Source organism: Microtus oregoni, unplaced genomic scaffold (genome assembly GCF_018167655.1).
Source record: "Microtus oregoni isolate MIOR12 unplaced genomic scaffold, Mior012 000013F_ref0000133, whole genome shotgun sequence".
Classification (NCBI taxonomy): domain Eukaryota; kingdom Metazoa; phylum Chordata; class Mammalia; order Rodentia; family Cricetidae; genus Microtus; species Microtus oregoni.
Window position 1 is genome coordinate 5692510 of NW_024543072.1, and position 14925 is coordinate 5707434.

At 44.8% G+C, this 14925-nt stretch overlaps 1 protein-coding gene across 8 annotated transcripts in view; it reads right to left on the reverse strand.

The window, feature by feature from the left end:
- The window catches only part of Erc2 (ELKS/RAB6-interacting/CAST family member 2), an 892417-nt gene that overhangs the window by 611132 nt on the left and 266360 nt on the right, over window positions 1–14925 (reverse strand). For all 8 annotated transcript variants that reach the window (XM_041662605.1, XM_041662600.1, XM_041662604.1 and 5 more), the window contains one exon: window positions 7709–7783. In XM_041662605.1, the coding sequence (XP_041518539.1) occupies window positions 7709–7783 (75 nt within the window). The remainder of the gene's footprint in view (window positions 1–7708; window positions 7784–14925) is intronic.

The window sequence follows — 14925 nt, forward strand, 5'->3', positions numbered from 1 at the left end:
AGCTCAGTTATGTTTTCTTGTTGTTGTTGTTGCTGTTGTTTTAAAGATCTACCATATGGTGTTGTGCACAAAATACTGTTCAATAAACACTGGTGTGTGTTATTCAAATTTAGGAGTGATATTTTCACAACTAACAAAGTTAATAGCAGTGCTTATCAACTGTAAACCCAGTCAAACAATCAAAGTCAAATATATCATGGGAAGGGTTCCAGAAGGACAGGAAAAATGCTCTATTTTTTTAATCTTACTTCTTCTAAAAACAATTAAATATCATTCAGCGCTACATTTAACGAGGCATTTTGCTTTGGCTGTTTTTGGATGTTACTTAAAACCCACACTTCCCCACTTATTTAAGAAAAATAGTTAAGTGGGGCAGAAACAGTTTCAAGCTGTAAGATGAAAATATGAAGAAATTTCCCAAGGGAGGAAACTAAGCTACGGGATATAATTCTAGTATCGCAGATGAATGGAGCACATTCTTTAAAAAAGAAAAAGGCTTCTCTGGTTGGATTTAAAACCTACTACACAGGAGGAGACACTTACCTGGCACAGTAAATCTGAGTAAGAACCTATATTGGGAGCTCATAGGTGCCAGGGTGACCTACAATTATTATTCTGCTAAACGGACATAGTGTCAACCTGCACTGCATCGGTGCCCTTTTTGCAGAGATTAGTGCAGCTCTCAGAAATTTCTCCCCTCTGTAGATGGTGGTTAAGACAGACACTCCAAGCTGGTAAAAGTGAAGAGAGTCAGCATTGACCGACTGTTCATCCACAATGAGAAACATATACAATGCGCATACACAAAAGGCTCAGAGACCATCTCCAAAGAAGAGGCAGGACCATTTTAAGAGCTAGAAGTCAGGGAAGACCAGAGCAACATGGTGGTCAGGTAACAGGACCAGCTGCTCTCATAGACTCACAGAAGCTCTGGTTGCCTGTGCAAGAGGCCAAAAAGAGGAAACCAGTCCACGTCCTAGCGTGGAGGGAGATAGGATTCAGAAGCCTCCACCCCTAACTTAGGGACCACAGAAAGCTGATGGTGTCTGGAGGAGGGAGAATAAGTTCTCTTTAAAGGTGTGGCCTCTAATAGGTCAATAACAAAACAGTGGATAGCCATCAAGGAATATACAAGCAACACAAAATGGACTGAGTAAGTTAATTTTTAAAAAATGGCATTTAGTTGGTTGGGGTAGGGAGGTGGGGGAATGTGGAGGAATTAGGGAGAGAAGTGGAGAGTGGATATAATCAAAACATATCGTGGAACATTTGAAAATAGGAAATATTTTTTTTTATTTATTTATTAAGGATTTCTGCCTCCTACCCGCAACCGCTTCCATTTCCCTCCCCCTCCCCCGATCAAGTCCCCCTCCCTCTTCTGCTCGAAGAGCAATCAGGGTTCCCTGACCTGTGGGAAGCCCAAGGACCGCCTACCTCTATCCAGGTCTAGTAAGGTGAGCATCCAAACTGCCTAGGCTCCCCCAAAGCCAGTACGTGCAGTAGGATCAAAAACCCACTGCGATTGTTCTTGAGTTCTCAGTATTCCTCATTGTCCGCTATGTTCAGCAAGTCCGGATTTAAAAAAGACTTCATGATAAGACTCCTAACTCAGAATGGGAAACTGGATACATGTTGGTTACAAGAGACACATCTGAAGGCCAGATAACACATGTGTGAAACTAATCAGCCCTGCTTCACAGCACCAACGTCTATATGTGGGAGCAGAGTTCACTGCTGGCAGAGGAGGCGCTTTGCTTAGTGAGATCACTATTTTATTGCTTTTGCTCACTATACATAGAAAGAATAGAACATGCTCATTTGTTTACTCTTCATTTACTTGCATACAATACTGGGGATCAAAGCAGAGTATCACACACGCCAACAAGTACTCTACCATAGAGCCACAACCCATGGTGGTCAGAGTCTCAGGGCCCAGAGGCCTTCATTACAGCCCAACCAGAGGAAGCTGTTTACGGTACAAACCTTCCTATGAAGACAGCAAAGGGCTGGGAGAAGAAATAATTTTAATTAAGACCTCAAACTTTCCCAAAGATGAATGAAATAAACCTAAACAGAGTCTGAAGCCCAAAAGCGACCGATGGCTATCTCGGGGTACCTGGGACTCAATCCCAGGGCTCAGATCAGTTCAAGAGGGTTATTGGCTGTGGTCAAACCAGTTTTGGATTCAAATGGTCCCTTATACCCTGTAGGCCCGAATGAAGTAAATTTGATCAAAAGTTAGGATTATTCTTAGGAGGATCTGAACCCAACTGCAGGACAGCATCACCTACCTGGGCACAAAGACAAAAGACAATGCTCAGTTTCAATAATAAAAGCCAGCTTCTGCTCTGAGTCACAACTGAATGCAGCCATGCCCTTCTGAGAGCCATGGGAAGGTACTTGAGTTTTTGGTTTGTTTTGGTTTTGAGACAGATTTTCTCTGTGTAGCCTTGGCTGCCCTGAAACTCTCTCTATGGACCAGGTTGGCCCTGAACTCAGAGACTTGACTATATCTGCCTCCTGGATTAGAGGCGTGTGCCACCACTACCTGCTCACCTGAGCCTCTTACTGAAGCTCATCCTGGTACTGCTTCGTGCTTAGTTCCAACTATTTCAAACAGCCTTCAGGGATAAATGATAGTCAAGAGGAATGGTCCTTGCAGCACCTGCCTCGGGTAGCCACCTAGCTAAAAAGGGAAAGGCCCATGCTCCAACAGAAAGCCCATATTTTGCTGACATTGTGCCCCTGGCTTCTTCATCTTCCAAAGTTAGCAAGCTCCCCAGATGGAGTATGACTTCTGAAATTTGTACTGATGCTCTTACATCACTCAGGGATACTCACTGGATAAACTCTGCTGAAGAACGGATAATTTCTGCTGTACTAGCAGAAACTGGATTTTCTCTCCTTCTTTCATATATGTGGGGGTGTTATGAACATGTTTGTGGGTACCTCATGCAAGCGTATACATACATGGAGACCAGAGGTCCACATCAGGTGTCTTTCTCAATTGCTCTCCACTTCATGTTTTGAGAAAAAGCTTCTCATTGTAGCTGGAGTTGGCCAATTGCCCCGGCTGGCTGACCATCAGGCTCCAGAGACCTGACCCCTGGCCTCCACATCTCCAGAGACCTGCCCCTGCCCTGGCCTCCACATTTCCAGAGACCTGCCCTGGCCTCCACATCTCCAGAGACCTGCCCCTGCCCTGGCCTCCACACCTCCAGAGACCTGCCCCTGCCCTGGCCTCCACATCTCCAGAGACCTGCCCTGGCCTCCACACCTCCAGAGACCTGCCCTGGCCTCCACATCTCCAGAGACCTGCCCTGGCCTCCACATCTCCAGAGACCTGCCCTGGCCTCCACACCTCCAGAGACCTTCCCTGGCCTCCACATCTCCAGAGACCTTCCCTGGCCTCCACATCTCCAGAGACCTTCCCTGGCCTCCACATCTCCAGAGACCTTCCCTGGCCTCCACACCTCCAGAGACCTGCCCCTGCCCTGGCCTCCACATCTCCAGAGACCTTCCCTGGCCTCCACATCTCCAGAGACCTTCCCTGGCCTCCACACCTCCAGAGACCTTCCCTGGCCTCCACATCTCCAGAGACCTTCCCTGGCCTCCACATCTCCAGAGACCTTCCCTGGCCTCCACACCTCTAGAGACCTGCCCCTGCCCTGGCCTCCACATCTCCAGAGACCTGCCCTGGCCTCCACATCTCCAGAGACCTGCCCTGGCCTCCACACCTCCAGAGACCTGCCCTGGCCTCCACATCTCCAGAGACCTGCCCTGGCCTCCACATCTCCAGAGACCTGTCCTGGCCTCCACATCTCCAGAGACCTGCCTCTGGTCTCCAGTGCTGGGATGTTAGGCATGCATCACCATCCTGGATTTTTGTGGTGGTGCTGAGCTGAGAATCTGAACTCAGACCCTCATACTTATCTAGAACACAGCAAGCTTACTACTAGCCAAGACATCTTCCCATCCCAGAAAATGTCTCTGTTGATCATCAGCTTTACTTGTGAGTAAGGGAGCATTTTCTTTTCAATATGGGCTGTTGAGTTTCACATGAAGTTTTACACCCTATTCCTATAATCATCATTTCTCCAGCATTGGCTGCGTTCCTGTATTAAAAGCAAACCAAACAAAACCCTCATTTTTCCCTTCCTTCTGTGAATCGGGGCTGTCACAGCCATCTTCCTTAGCCAGGCAGGGAGAAATTGTCTGGAAACAGCTCTCACGAAGGACAAAACCAGAAACAGAATGAGACAAAAGTATGCATGCTGCTGTTTCTTGAGTCCCTGGATCAAGCTGTGCCTGGAATCACACCACGGTTTGGCTTGGTTTTGTTGTTGGTGCTTTGTTTTGCTTTGCTTTTCAGTTACTTGGGCCAATAAATTTCCTTGTGATTTCAACAGGTCTTAGTTAGACGCTCACTGGCTTACAAGTTCTAATAAGAAAAGTTTTCAAAACAGCTGACAATTGCAGCCGTTCACATACTCCATTCTTTTTTCACTTTTAAAAACTGGATAACGTTTATCAGTAAACTCAAGAAAGTGGAAGCTTTGGGCAGAATGCTCACAGCAAATTTATAATAAAAACCAGTTAAGGGTATGTTCTTTCAATGGCAGTAGCACTAAAAAGAGAAAAATGAAGACCCAGACTTGGAGCTGTTGTAGGCAGTTCGCCAAAAGAGCAGACAGGAACTCAGTAGGGAATCAGAAAAGAGGCCTCAGGAGCGCCACAGGAAAGAAATCTCTCAGGGAAGCGCACACGGTTTTCTACGTGCAAATGGGAGACGTACCTGCCAGACCAAATCAGGGCCAAATTTAAAACGTGGAGACTCCTGCAAGAAGATAAACCATCAGTAACTTCACTGTCATTCCCTCCTCTCAGGTTCACGCGGGAGACCTAGTGGGAGGTGCGTCTATGGAAGACTGTTCACTGTACCCCACTGGGGTGCAGATGGCCTTCTCTAGGGCTGACCCTGCAGAGACGTTCACACAGACCAGTGAGTCTGTGGGTCAGAGAGCTCAGGGATGTGGGAGCTCTGGGATGCAGCTCGAAAGCAGGATTTTGCAGACCTTCACACCAAGTCCCTCCGTGGAGCTGATGCAAATGTTTGTGGAGACAAACGGGGTTCAGAATTTCACCCTCAGTTTTCTTAAGGAACAAAAGACAAGTAAGGGACAGTCTGTCAGCTCTAATTCATGCCACCTTCCTGAAACTAGAGAACACTTTGAGACAGCCTTCTCTGCATTTCTGAATAGGGCAGGGTGGCATACGTGATCCTGGCATTTGAGAAGGAAAGACAGGATGATCCGGAGTTCACGGTCACCCTTGACTACATAGTAAATTTGAAGCCAGCTTGAGATACATAGGACATGAGACTGTCTTTAAAAAAAAAAAAAAAGTCAATTTCTTTCTAACTTCAGATTTGGCAAGGCACTAGATAACAAAGACAATGTCCAGTCAAATCCAGGGACAAAAAAAACCAATCTCAAACTCCAAGCCCTAAGTTTAGGTTCTGTTTAGTGGTTCTCCTCTAAGGCCTGTATGGTCTGGGTTCCTAACCTTCTCTCTAGTTTCTAAGGCACAAAATTAGATAAGGTCAGAGCCTCTGTCACAAGTACACAGGTTACGTAGGAGATGACCCTGCACCAAGGCTCTCTATGACTCAGTTTAGGTGGGTGGAGTCTTAGATGCTAATGGGACCAGACTTCTCCATGGATAAAATATAAGACAAAGCCCATGTGAGCCAGGAGACACGAAAAGGACAACCAAATTTGGACTCTGTTTCCTGAGAAATATATTCATCTTCATTTGTCCTAAAAATATGGTTCTATCTACTCTCAGTATCACCAGCATCCATAAATGGAAACTTCTCACTTAACCGAGAAGATGCTTATATTAATTTTGCTCTTCCATCATATGCCTCCCCAGTTAGCTAGACTAAATGAATGCTCTTTACTTACTTTTTCTATTACACTAAAATAGGAAACTAGAATATCATATAAAACAGTATTTCTACTTTAAACAGTCACCAAAAATGCAGTTGTCTTTTAAAGGGAGACATTTAACGAGGCAACGCCTACCATATGAGGCAACATGCCTCTCAGGGAATCCCCAGACTCTCCTTTTACTTTAAAAAAGGAAATTTGGAATTCGATTACATAGTCCTCTTATTGCTTTTGTGAACACAGAGGCAGTCAGTGCAGAGGCCGGTGGGAGAGAGGATGAGCCATACCTATAAAATAAAACAGCTCATTTCTCTCTTCTCTTTGTCTCTGTCATCTCTCTTTGTCTCTGTTTCTCTCTCTGTCTCATGTGTATGTTGGGGGGGGTGATGTTTTAAGTTTTATTTTTTGAGTTTTTTTTTTTTCCCCTTCAATCTAATTTCAGTTTTGGTTGCAATGCCAGCAATAAACCACTGTCTCCTAAGTAGAGAATAAAGTTACATGAATTAACAACCACAACCCACAGCGAGCACTAATCCTCACTGTTCAATCTATTTCATATTTCATTCAGATGACACTTTCCAAACCAATCTGCTCGCATATCTCCTGAATGCCCTAGTTCACGTAACTGCCCTGGAGAAGCATAGCTGCTAAGTCACAAAAAAGTTACGCTGTTGCCAGAAAACGAAGTCCTTGGGTAAAAACACTGTCACTGACACCTAAAAAAAAAAAATCTCGCCACAATTGTACACACCAAAAATTCAACAGTCACTGAAGTTTTTCTCTAGGGTCTGGGAACTTTGCACAGACAATCTGAAATTATGTACTGTGAGCCAGGAAACCAGCAATCTGCAGGCAAGCTTCGGGATTCTAATAGGACAATGGGGTCTGGGGATCTCTGAGTATGAGCTCAGATGTGCAGTCTGCAGACTGCAGACACAGTCATTCTGAAAACATTTTCTCCTTAACACAACACTTTAAATAAAATAATTTATTTTTAAAACAAATAATTTTGCCATTTGTTTCCTTCTGGCAAAAAACAAACAAACAAATACAACTGGAAATAGAAGAATTCAAATGTCTAGACACTGACAAACCAAACATGTTTCAATCACATTTGTTTCCTGATCAGAAACAAGATGTGTCCATCACCACTGACCTGATTACTCTTCACAGGACCTAAACCTAGTTGGGAGGATCTTGTTTTTCTTTTTTATTCCAAAAGATACTTTCTCTCTGTGCCTCTCAATAGTATTTCTATACTTTGCAAGCATTTAATAAACTATTCTTACTTCCAGACTGGCTAAGAAGAAAACACTGGAGTTAACAGAAAGTATCCTTCTTCGGGGATAGCAGAGTTTTCTCACTGACTACTCAATACATCGCCATGTCAAGTCCTGGATTCTCAAAGGTGTCTGTTCCTCTCCCTCCTGGGGGAGGGTCACTTGGTTTAGAAGCAAACATTTGTAATGTTCAGAAAAAGCTCTTCAAAGGCACTGGTCACACTCTGGGAAGGAGCCTAGCTCCTGTCAAACACGGGCTACTGGAGCCCTTTATTCTTTGGCCTGGAAAAGCCCTTTAATTAAAAGGCCAGTAACTGAGATGCACTAAGAAAAGCAAAATGATCCCAAAGAGGCGCTCCCTCCACGGTATCGAGAGAAAAACACTGGGTGCGTGCACATGTCTGTGAGGCACCATCCAGTCACAACAAACAGACTCCCGGGCACTGCCGGCTCTGCCAAACATGCTTAGCTCCCTACCTTCATCTCGATGACGGTCTGGAGAGCCTTGGTCTTGGCTGGCTCCGGCTGAAGTTGGCTCCTTCGGTGCAATTCCTGGGGAGGAACACGATAGAAATAAGCCTGACGGTTCATCCTTCTGTTATACCATGACCTTTACACGGCTACCACGCAGCCCACCAGGTCCAGCTCCCCTGTATGCAGACATAAACAAGCCACAGGTGCCTCTTCCCCCACACTCTTCAGCATCCCGCCTGCCTGCAGCCTGCGTTCCGGCGAAACGCTCCTGGCACATGCGCTATTTCTGAAACTTCCATCAATAATTAATGTCAACTGTGACAAAGGCAGAACGTAATCATAGTCCAAACACTGCTCAACACGGGCTGGTGCCCAGCCTTCAGATCATAATTTACTCAATTCTATTACTCTCTGCTCCCAGCACTAATGCAGCAAGGAGATACACGAAAGAAAATAACTAACGTGACTGTGAAGCTGCCGCCCGCTCGCTCGCATGGCATGGCACTCTGCTACCGAGGCAGGTTTGCAGTGAGCGATTCTGAGCCATTTCAGTCCAACTGTGACACTTTCTGGAGTGGTCTGATGAGCCCCCGAGAATCTCCTCTCACTTCTGAGTTTACACTTTAGGTTCTTGTTCAAAATCACATCTGTGGGTGATAAGCTGCCAGCTCCTGATACCAAGGAATTAAAACTGGCATTTAAAACCAACTGTGTCAAAAGAGAGGCAAAACTGGCCAAAGCCAGATGGATACCCAAGAACTCTTGGAAGGCTGGCTGAGGTTCCCTCAGTGAAAGAGCAAACAGCATCATCCCAACTTTAAGCTTGAAGGCTCCCCCGCCATATGTCTTTTCTCCAAAGAACCACTAGCCAAGACTTTGAAAAGTCATCTCAACAGAGGAAACACAAAGTTCGTTGGTGTCATGTTTTGTTTTTCTCCACGAGCATCAACAGTTTGTGGGAGTCATTGCCAGGAGGGGACTCACAGGACTTTGGAGACGCAGGCTGCTGATACAGGTCATTTATGGAGAGTCCATTAAGATTCACTTCTGGTTCTAGAAAAGTCAATTCAGAATCACTATGGAGTACCTCTAAGCTTCTGTTCAACTCCCAGAATCCAGAGAGTGGCTAATAGCCCACCATAACTCCAGTCCCGGGGAGATCCAACGCCCTCTTCTGGCCTCTGTTGGCACTGCGTGCCTGATGCATATGTAGGCAAAACATCCAGACACAAAATAAAAATAAGTTTAAAAATAATAATCTTTATGAATGTCCAAGCAAGGTGCAGCACACATCTGTAATCCCCAACACTCAGGAGGCTGAGGAAACCTGGGCTACGCAGCAAGACCCACCTTTTTAAAAGAGAGAAAGCAAAGAAATGATAATTTCATACCGTAATCAATCCTGTCCTAGAATAAAAATCAGAGATAACCTGAGGAAGTAGGTTGATGTTACATAAAACAGGTCAAAATAATCAAAAAACAACTAATTGGAATTAACGCAAAAGCCACAGAGTAAAGGTATGTGCTGCTCTTTCTTCAAAGCATGAACGCGTCAGGATAGACATGCAAAACAATGCTGAACTTGTGCAAGAATCTCCCAAAAGTAGAAATGGTTCTCTTCCTAATCCTCATACCACCTCTGATGAAAAACTAGTTCAAAATCCAGACTGGACTTCACTACATCACTCCTTAGAAAATAAGGTTCCCTGGTACCTGGAAAGTGTGGTTCTCCTAGAACTCACTCAGCAAGCCAGGCTGGCCTTGAACTCACAGACGTGCACACCGCCCCCACCTCTGCCTCCCAACTGCTGGGATTAAAGGCATGTGCTGCCATTACCTAGCTGGAAATGTTCATTCTTACCTTAACGATACTCTGTCAATCATGACTTCAGTTTGTAAGGACAGCCTTGATCTCCTCGTACCAGGTAAGAGACCATAATACCCTGTATGCAGAGTGCATGAGGGGTCAGAAGGAGCCACCTTAGCATTTTATTCATCTCTAAGATTCTGGCAAGGCTCACAGTGCCTCGGCAGAGAGGACCAGTGACCCCTAAACATCTGGGCTCCTCTTTCACAGTGTGGAATGTTAGGAAGCTCCCTGCCACCAACAGCCTTGTGCCTAAAATGAGTTTCCTAGTCAAGGGAGCTCAGACAGCAATAAGACAGTACCTCCCAGAGAAACTTCTAAGCTACTCCTAAGACTCCATCCCTTCCTATCTGCTAATCTGCTGAAGGTCTCCTAGACCCAGGAAGACAGCAAGGCCTCGACTCAAAAGAAGCCTGGGTCCCTGAAGCACGGGAATTTGAAAAGTCTGGATTTATATAAACGAAGAGAGTAAAGATGAACAGCACACTCTGTGAAGCTAAGCCTTGAAGCTTGCAGATTGCAGGCTTTACCTAAAGGAACCCCAGCTCTCTGCTTCAGTTTGTGCATGGATGCAGGAAAAAAGAACACCTTTTCAGACCTGCGCTATTTGCTGCTTCTGAATCACTGCAGACGTTCTATGTGATTCTGTACCCAAGTTTTTCCAAACAGACAGTAGATGAGTTCCTCCCAGATGCTCAAAACTACCCGTAGCCATCCGCAAAATGTTCCCACCATGCATCTGAAATAGCAAATGGCGCTCCCTGGGAGAATTTGATGTTCTTGCCAGCTATGAGGGTGGGGGAATCAAAAGTTCAGCTTAAGTGCACTTCGACCCAAGGCTTTTCTGAGTCAGAGATCTCTAAAAGAATCAAATAAAAGTGTGGTTTCTCTCTTAGAGGACACACACACACACCAGTGCATAGGGCTTCATTGTGGCCTGACTCAGAATCTTGCCTTTCAACCAGATTTGGGGCTAAACATCATTCATGTGGGATAAGAGCAGTCCTCTGAGCGTCTCAAGTCAGGAGCCCACATCCCAGCCTGAAGGCCAGGATACAGTTCTCCTCCCCATCTCCAGACGAAAGGAAAGCAGCTTGATTGGGATGTGAGAAGATGCGAGCACAATGCCTTCTAGCCTGAGAGCAGCACATGGTGAGATGCTCAGTTCTGGCTGCTGCTTCTAGTCACACCCACTCTCAGTATTCAAAACAAGAAAAAGGAACAGGGGTGGGGGGGACTGCTAATGCAGGCCCTACTACAAGCCTTTCCAGGTGATCAACCTAGAAATATACCAAGATCCTACAATAGGGGCATGAAATCTCAGGTGGCTCATTAGAGTGACTTCTCTTGACACTTAATAAGAGTCTGGAGTCTAGCATCTTTACCAGGAGAGACAATAGTGTCCAAGATGAGCCTGGCCAAACAGTGTTCCTATATATCACATACTTTCTTCAGTAGACAAGGGTGAGCAAAAAACATTCAAAACTCAACTTCCTTCCCAAAGGTGATTAGTATTTTTACCTGGCTCTATCTCACCATGGTTCTGGAAGTCTATGTTATGAACCAGCTAGCACAACTTAGTGATATTAAATACTATGTTATTATGTTCAGCAATGTATGAAGTAAGGAACGGAGATGATGTATCTCTATGGAATGATGCCTGAAGCTTGGAACAGGAAGGATTGGAGTCACCCCAAAAAGGCGTCTTTCCCTAGTCATCTTTCAATGTACCTGGAAAACAATCTGAAGACTATGCTTGGCTAGAATCATCTCTCTGAGCACCAACATATGAGCCTCAGTACATGGCCTGGGCATCCTCCAAGCACGGCAGCCTCAAGGTATTATCACGTCTTACACTTACATAGAAAGCCCCAAAAGGCGATTGCATTGTCCTTGTGGGTCTAAACCTATAGCATTGCTGTATAATCGGAAGCATGAATGCTCATTCACAGGACTATTGCATTCAGTATGGAAGGCAAAAGAATCTGTAGCCATGTTTCATGATTGCCACTCTTAGGGCTGGGGCTGCAGCTCAGGGGCAAGGTACTTGCTAGCGTGAGTGAAGCTAGCATGGGATTCAGTCCCCAGCATCATAGGGGGAGAAAAACTACTGTTACTTTATAGGCCAAGGCCAAGTGGAGGAATGAATGGGAACGTAACAACAGTTTTAAATGCCAACCCATCCACTGGGGAGGCCCTGATTTTCCATTAGAAAAACTAGACTGGAATTCTGAGCAAAGGCAAGGGATGGTAAGAGAGAATCAGATACGATTCGGCATTTAACTACTAACTATTGAACACATCATGAACTCATCACTGACCGAAATGTTACTTTAGGTCTGTACAGTCCAGTGCTTACTGTCATTACCACAATAGCCAAAATATAGAAACAACTCAAATGCCCATCCATGGATAAAAAGACAAACACAACGTCAAAAACGCACACAGTGGGGTGATTTTTTATATCTATTACATAGGTTGAACCTTGAAGGCATTATGGCGAATGCAATAGGCCAAATACAAGTAGAGAAATAAAGACTGCAAAAAGCAAGGCGGGGGGAGGATCTGGAGTTTCAGTTTAGCAAAAGGAAAGTCATAGAGATCACTGATTTAAGCTATGGGCATGGACCCATAGATGACAAAGCTATCACAGAAAGGCTGGCAGCTGGCCCTCCAGATGACCGTAGGTTCCACAACTTCACATACCCTCTCATGGAAATTTTTAAGTATACTTTCTATATATTACTGACTAGAGGTTCAACTTTATACTAACTTCTAAAACCAAGTATAACTGATTAATGTGTGTGTGTCTAACACCGAGCAGTAAATTTCACGAACACTGTTTCTGCTATATTCCCAGGAACTACTGATGTGCCTGCCAAGAGTGGATGCTCAACACTGTTCGGCCACTGAAACAGAACAAATGCATTGCACTTGGGAGTCTGGATGTTCTACAGTGCTTCCAGCCAAAAGCAGGTGCTGTGACGATAACAGCTAGGAGTTACTTATGCTAAGCAATCTTCTAAGGACTTTATAAATATTAATGTGTTTAATTCTCAAAATAACCTCCTTAGGCAGGTACTATTATTATCATCATTTTTCACTTGTAACAGAAGCAGAGAAGTTAGTAATTTTCCCAAGAAAAAGGTGATAAGCTGCAGGGATTTGTTGCAGGCAGCCTGACTCCAGAGCCTGGGGTACTGATCAAAACTCATGGTTTGCCATATGGCTTTGATCGGACATTGGAAGTAACATCTCAATTGCCTTCTTCCTGTGTGGTAACCTCCCTGTATCTACTTTGGCTTGGCCTTCTATTTCCCATTTTTAATTCAGTACTTGAAAACATAAAGAAATGTATATCAATAACAAATAAATAGTTCTGATATTCATATTAAATATTAAAGCTTAAGAGATAAGCATGAATAGGCACACAGAAGTGGGGTAAGCACAATTCTGTTCTAGTAAAACCAATGCTCTGTACCTGTGAGTTATTCACTTCTAAATTTAATCAACTATAATCAAAAAATTTAGGTAAGCCAACATGTAAGGGGCTACCAAGGCCCCACCACTAGCTGAGGAGCTATTGGCTGTTGGAGGAGAGTGAGTTATCTTTAGGGATGTGGCCAGATCATTGGTAGGTTGTCCATGCCTTGGTGGATGGTCCCAAACCCATGTGCATATGGACAGCACTTAGACCCAGTTGGTCATTAAAAGAGAGGAGAAGGTATTAGTAATCCAATGGCAATTTGGAATGGGGTAGGGGTGCATATAATCAACACACACACACACATGTTCATATATACATATGTTCATATATATATGTATTCATATATATATGAACTTTTCAATGAATAAAAATATTATTTAAAACATCTATTAGGAAAATAAGTGTCTGCACGTGGCAAGGAGACTTTTTCTTGCTATTATTCTATCAATAATAGAGTGTAGCAGTGATTTGTATGGCATTGATAATGCATTAAAGGCAATCTAGAGATGCTTAAAGCATACAGAAGAATGAGTACGGGTTACATCAAAATCTACTGTGACATCCTCTATAAAAGACGAGCATTCAGACTTTGGTCTGTGAATCCAGTGTATGGAAGTTTCAGAGCTGTGTGTTTCACCTCAGTGGAGAAAAATTGACTGACAAGGGAATCCCACGGTTGGCGAAAGATTCAGCACCCTATATTAGTTTTAGGTTGCTGGCACAACAGCTTATACACATTGAACAGTTAGACATAAATTTAGCAGCTCCAGGATGGCTCAGCTGGCTTTGAGCATATCTGAACAAAATTAAAGCATCATCAGGGCTGGGTTCCTTTTTTATATCAGTAGGCTTCCAAGCTCATTTAGCTCTTTAGCCTTTGCAGGGTCCTACAGGCCCCAGGATGGTTCTCATGGCTGTGGCATAGAATCCTTCTAGAGCTTAGGATTCCTCTGGCCTCCCCAGCTGTGGCAGTTCCTTAAGCTTCTAGTCAGAGTTTACAGATTTAAAGGGACACATACATTTATTCAGTATAATATTTGAATGTCTGAGAGTGTACTGGTTCAGACCCATCTCCACTGGACCAGACCGGTTCAGACCGGTCCAGACCGGTCTCGAACTGTCCTGACCAGTCTCCACTGGTCCAGACCAGCCTCAACCAGACCAGATTTGTCCAGACCAGTCTCTACCAGTCCAGACCAGACCAGACTAGTCTCCATCCGACAAGACTGGTCCGGACCTGTCTCGACCGGTCCTGACCAGAGCAGACCCATCTCAACCAGACAAGACCAGTCTGGACAGGTCCAGACCAGACCCGACAAGTCTCAACCAGACCAGACTTGCCCAGACCAGTCTCGACCGGTCCTGTCCAGTCTGGTCTGGACAAGTATATTCTTGCCTGGTCCAGTCTTGTCCAGTCTGTTCTGGTTGAGGGTGTGTCATGTGTTTGTCATGCATCTGTCATAGGCATGTCATGTGTGTTGTATGTGCACCATTTATGTCATGTATTTGTCAAGTGTGCTGTGTGTGCCCAGACTGGTCCAGACCAGAACAGACTGGACAAGACTGGACCAGACAAGAATATACTCATCCAGACCGGTCCAGACCAGACCAGACCAGACCGGACAAGACCAGACAAGACTGACTCAACCCGTCTAGACTGGAGCAGACTGCTCTTGACAGGATTCTACCAGTCCAGACAGGACCAGACCAGTCTCAACCAGACCAGACTGGTCCATACCAGCGATAGTGAGTGGACACACTATATATGTGATAGGGCTGTAAACTAAGAAGAATGAAATGAAATTACACTTTAAGCTAATGGACGCTGTGATGGGATCATCTTAGGTGATCTTGGGATAGAGGTGA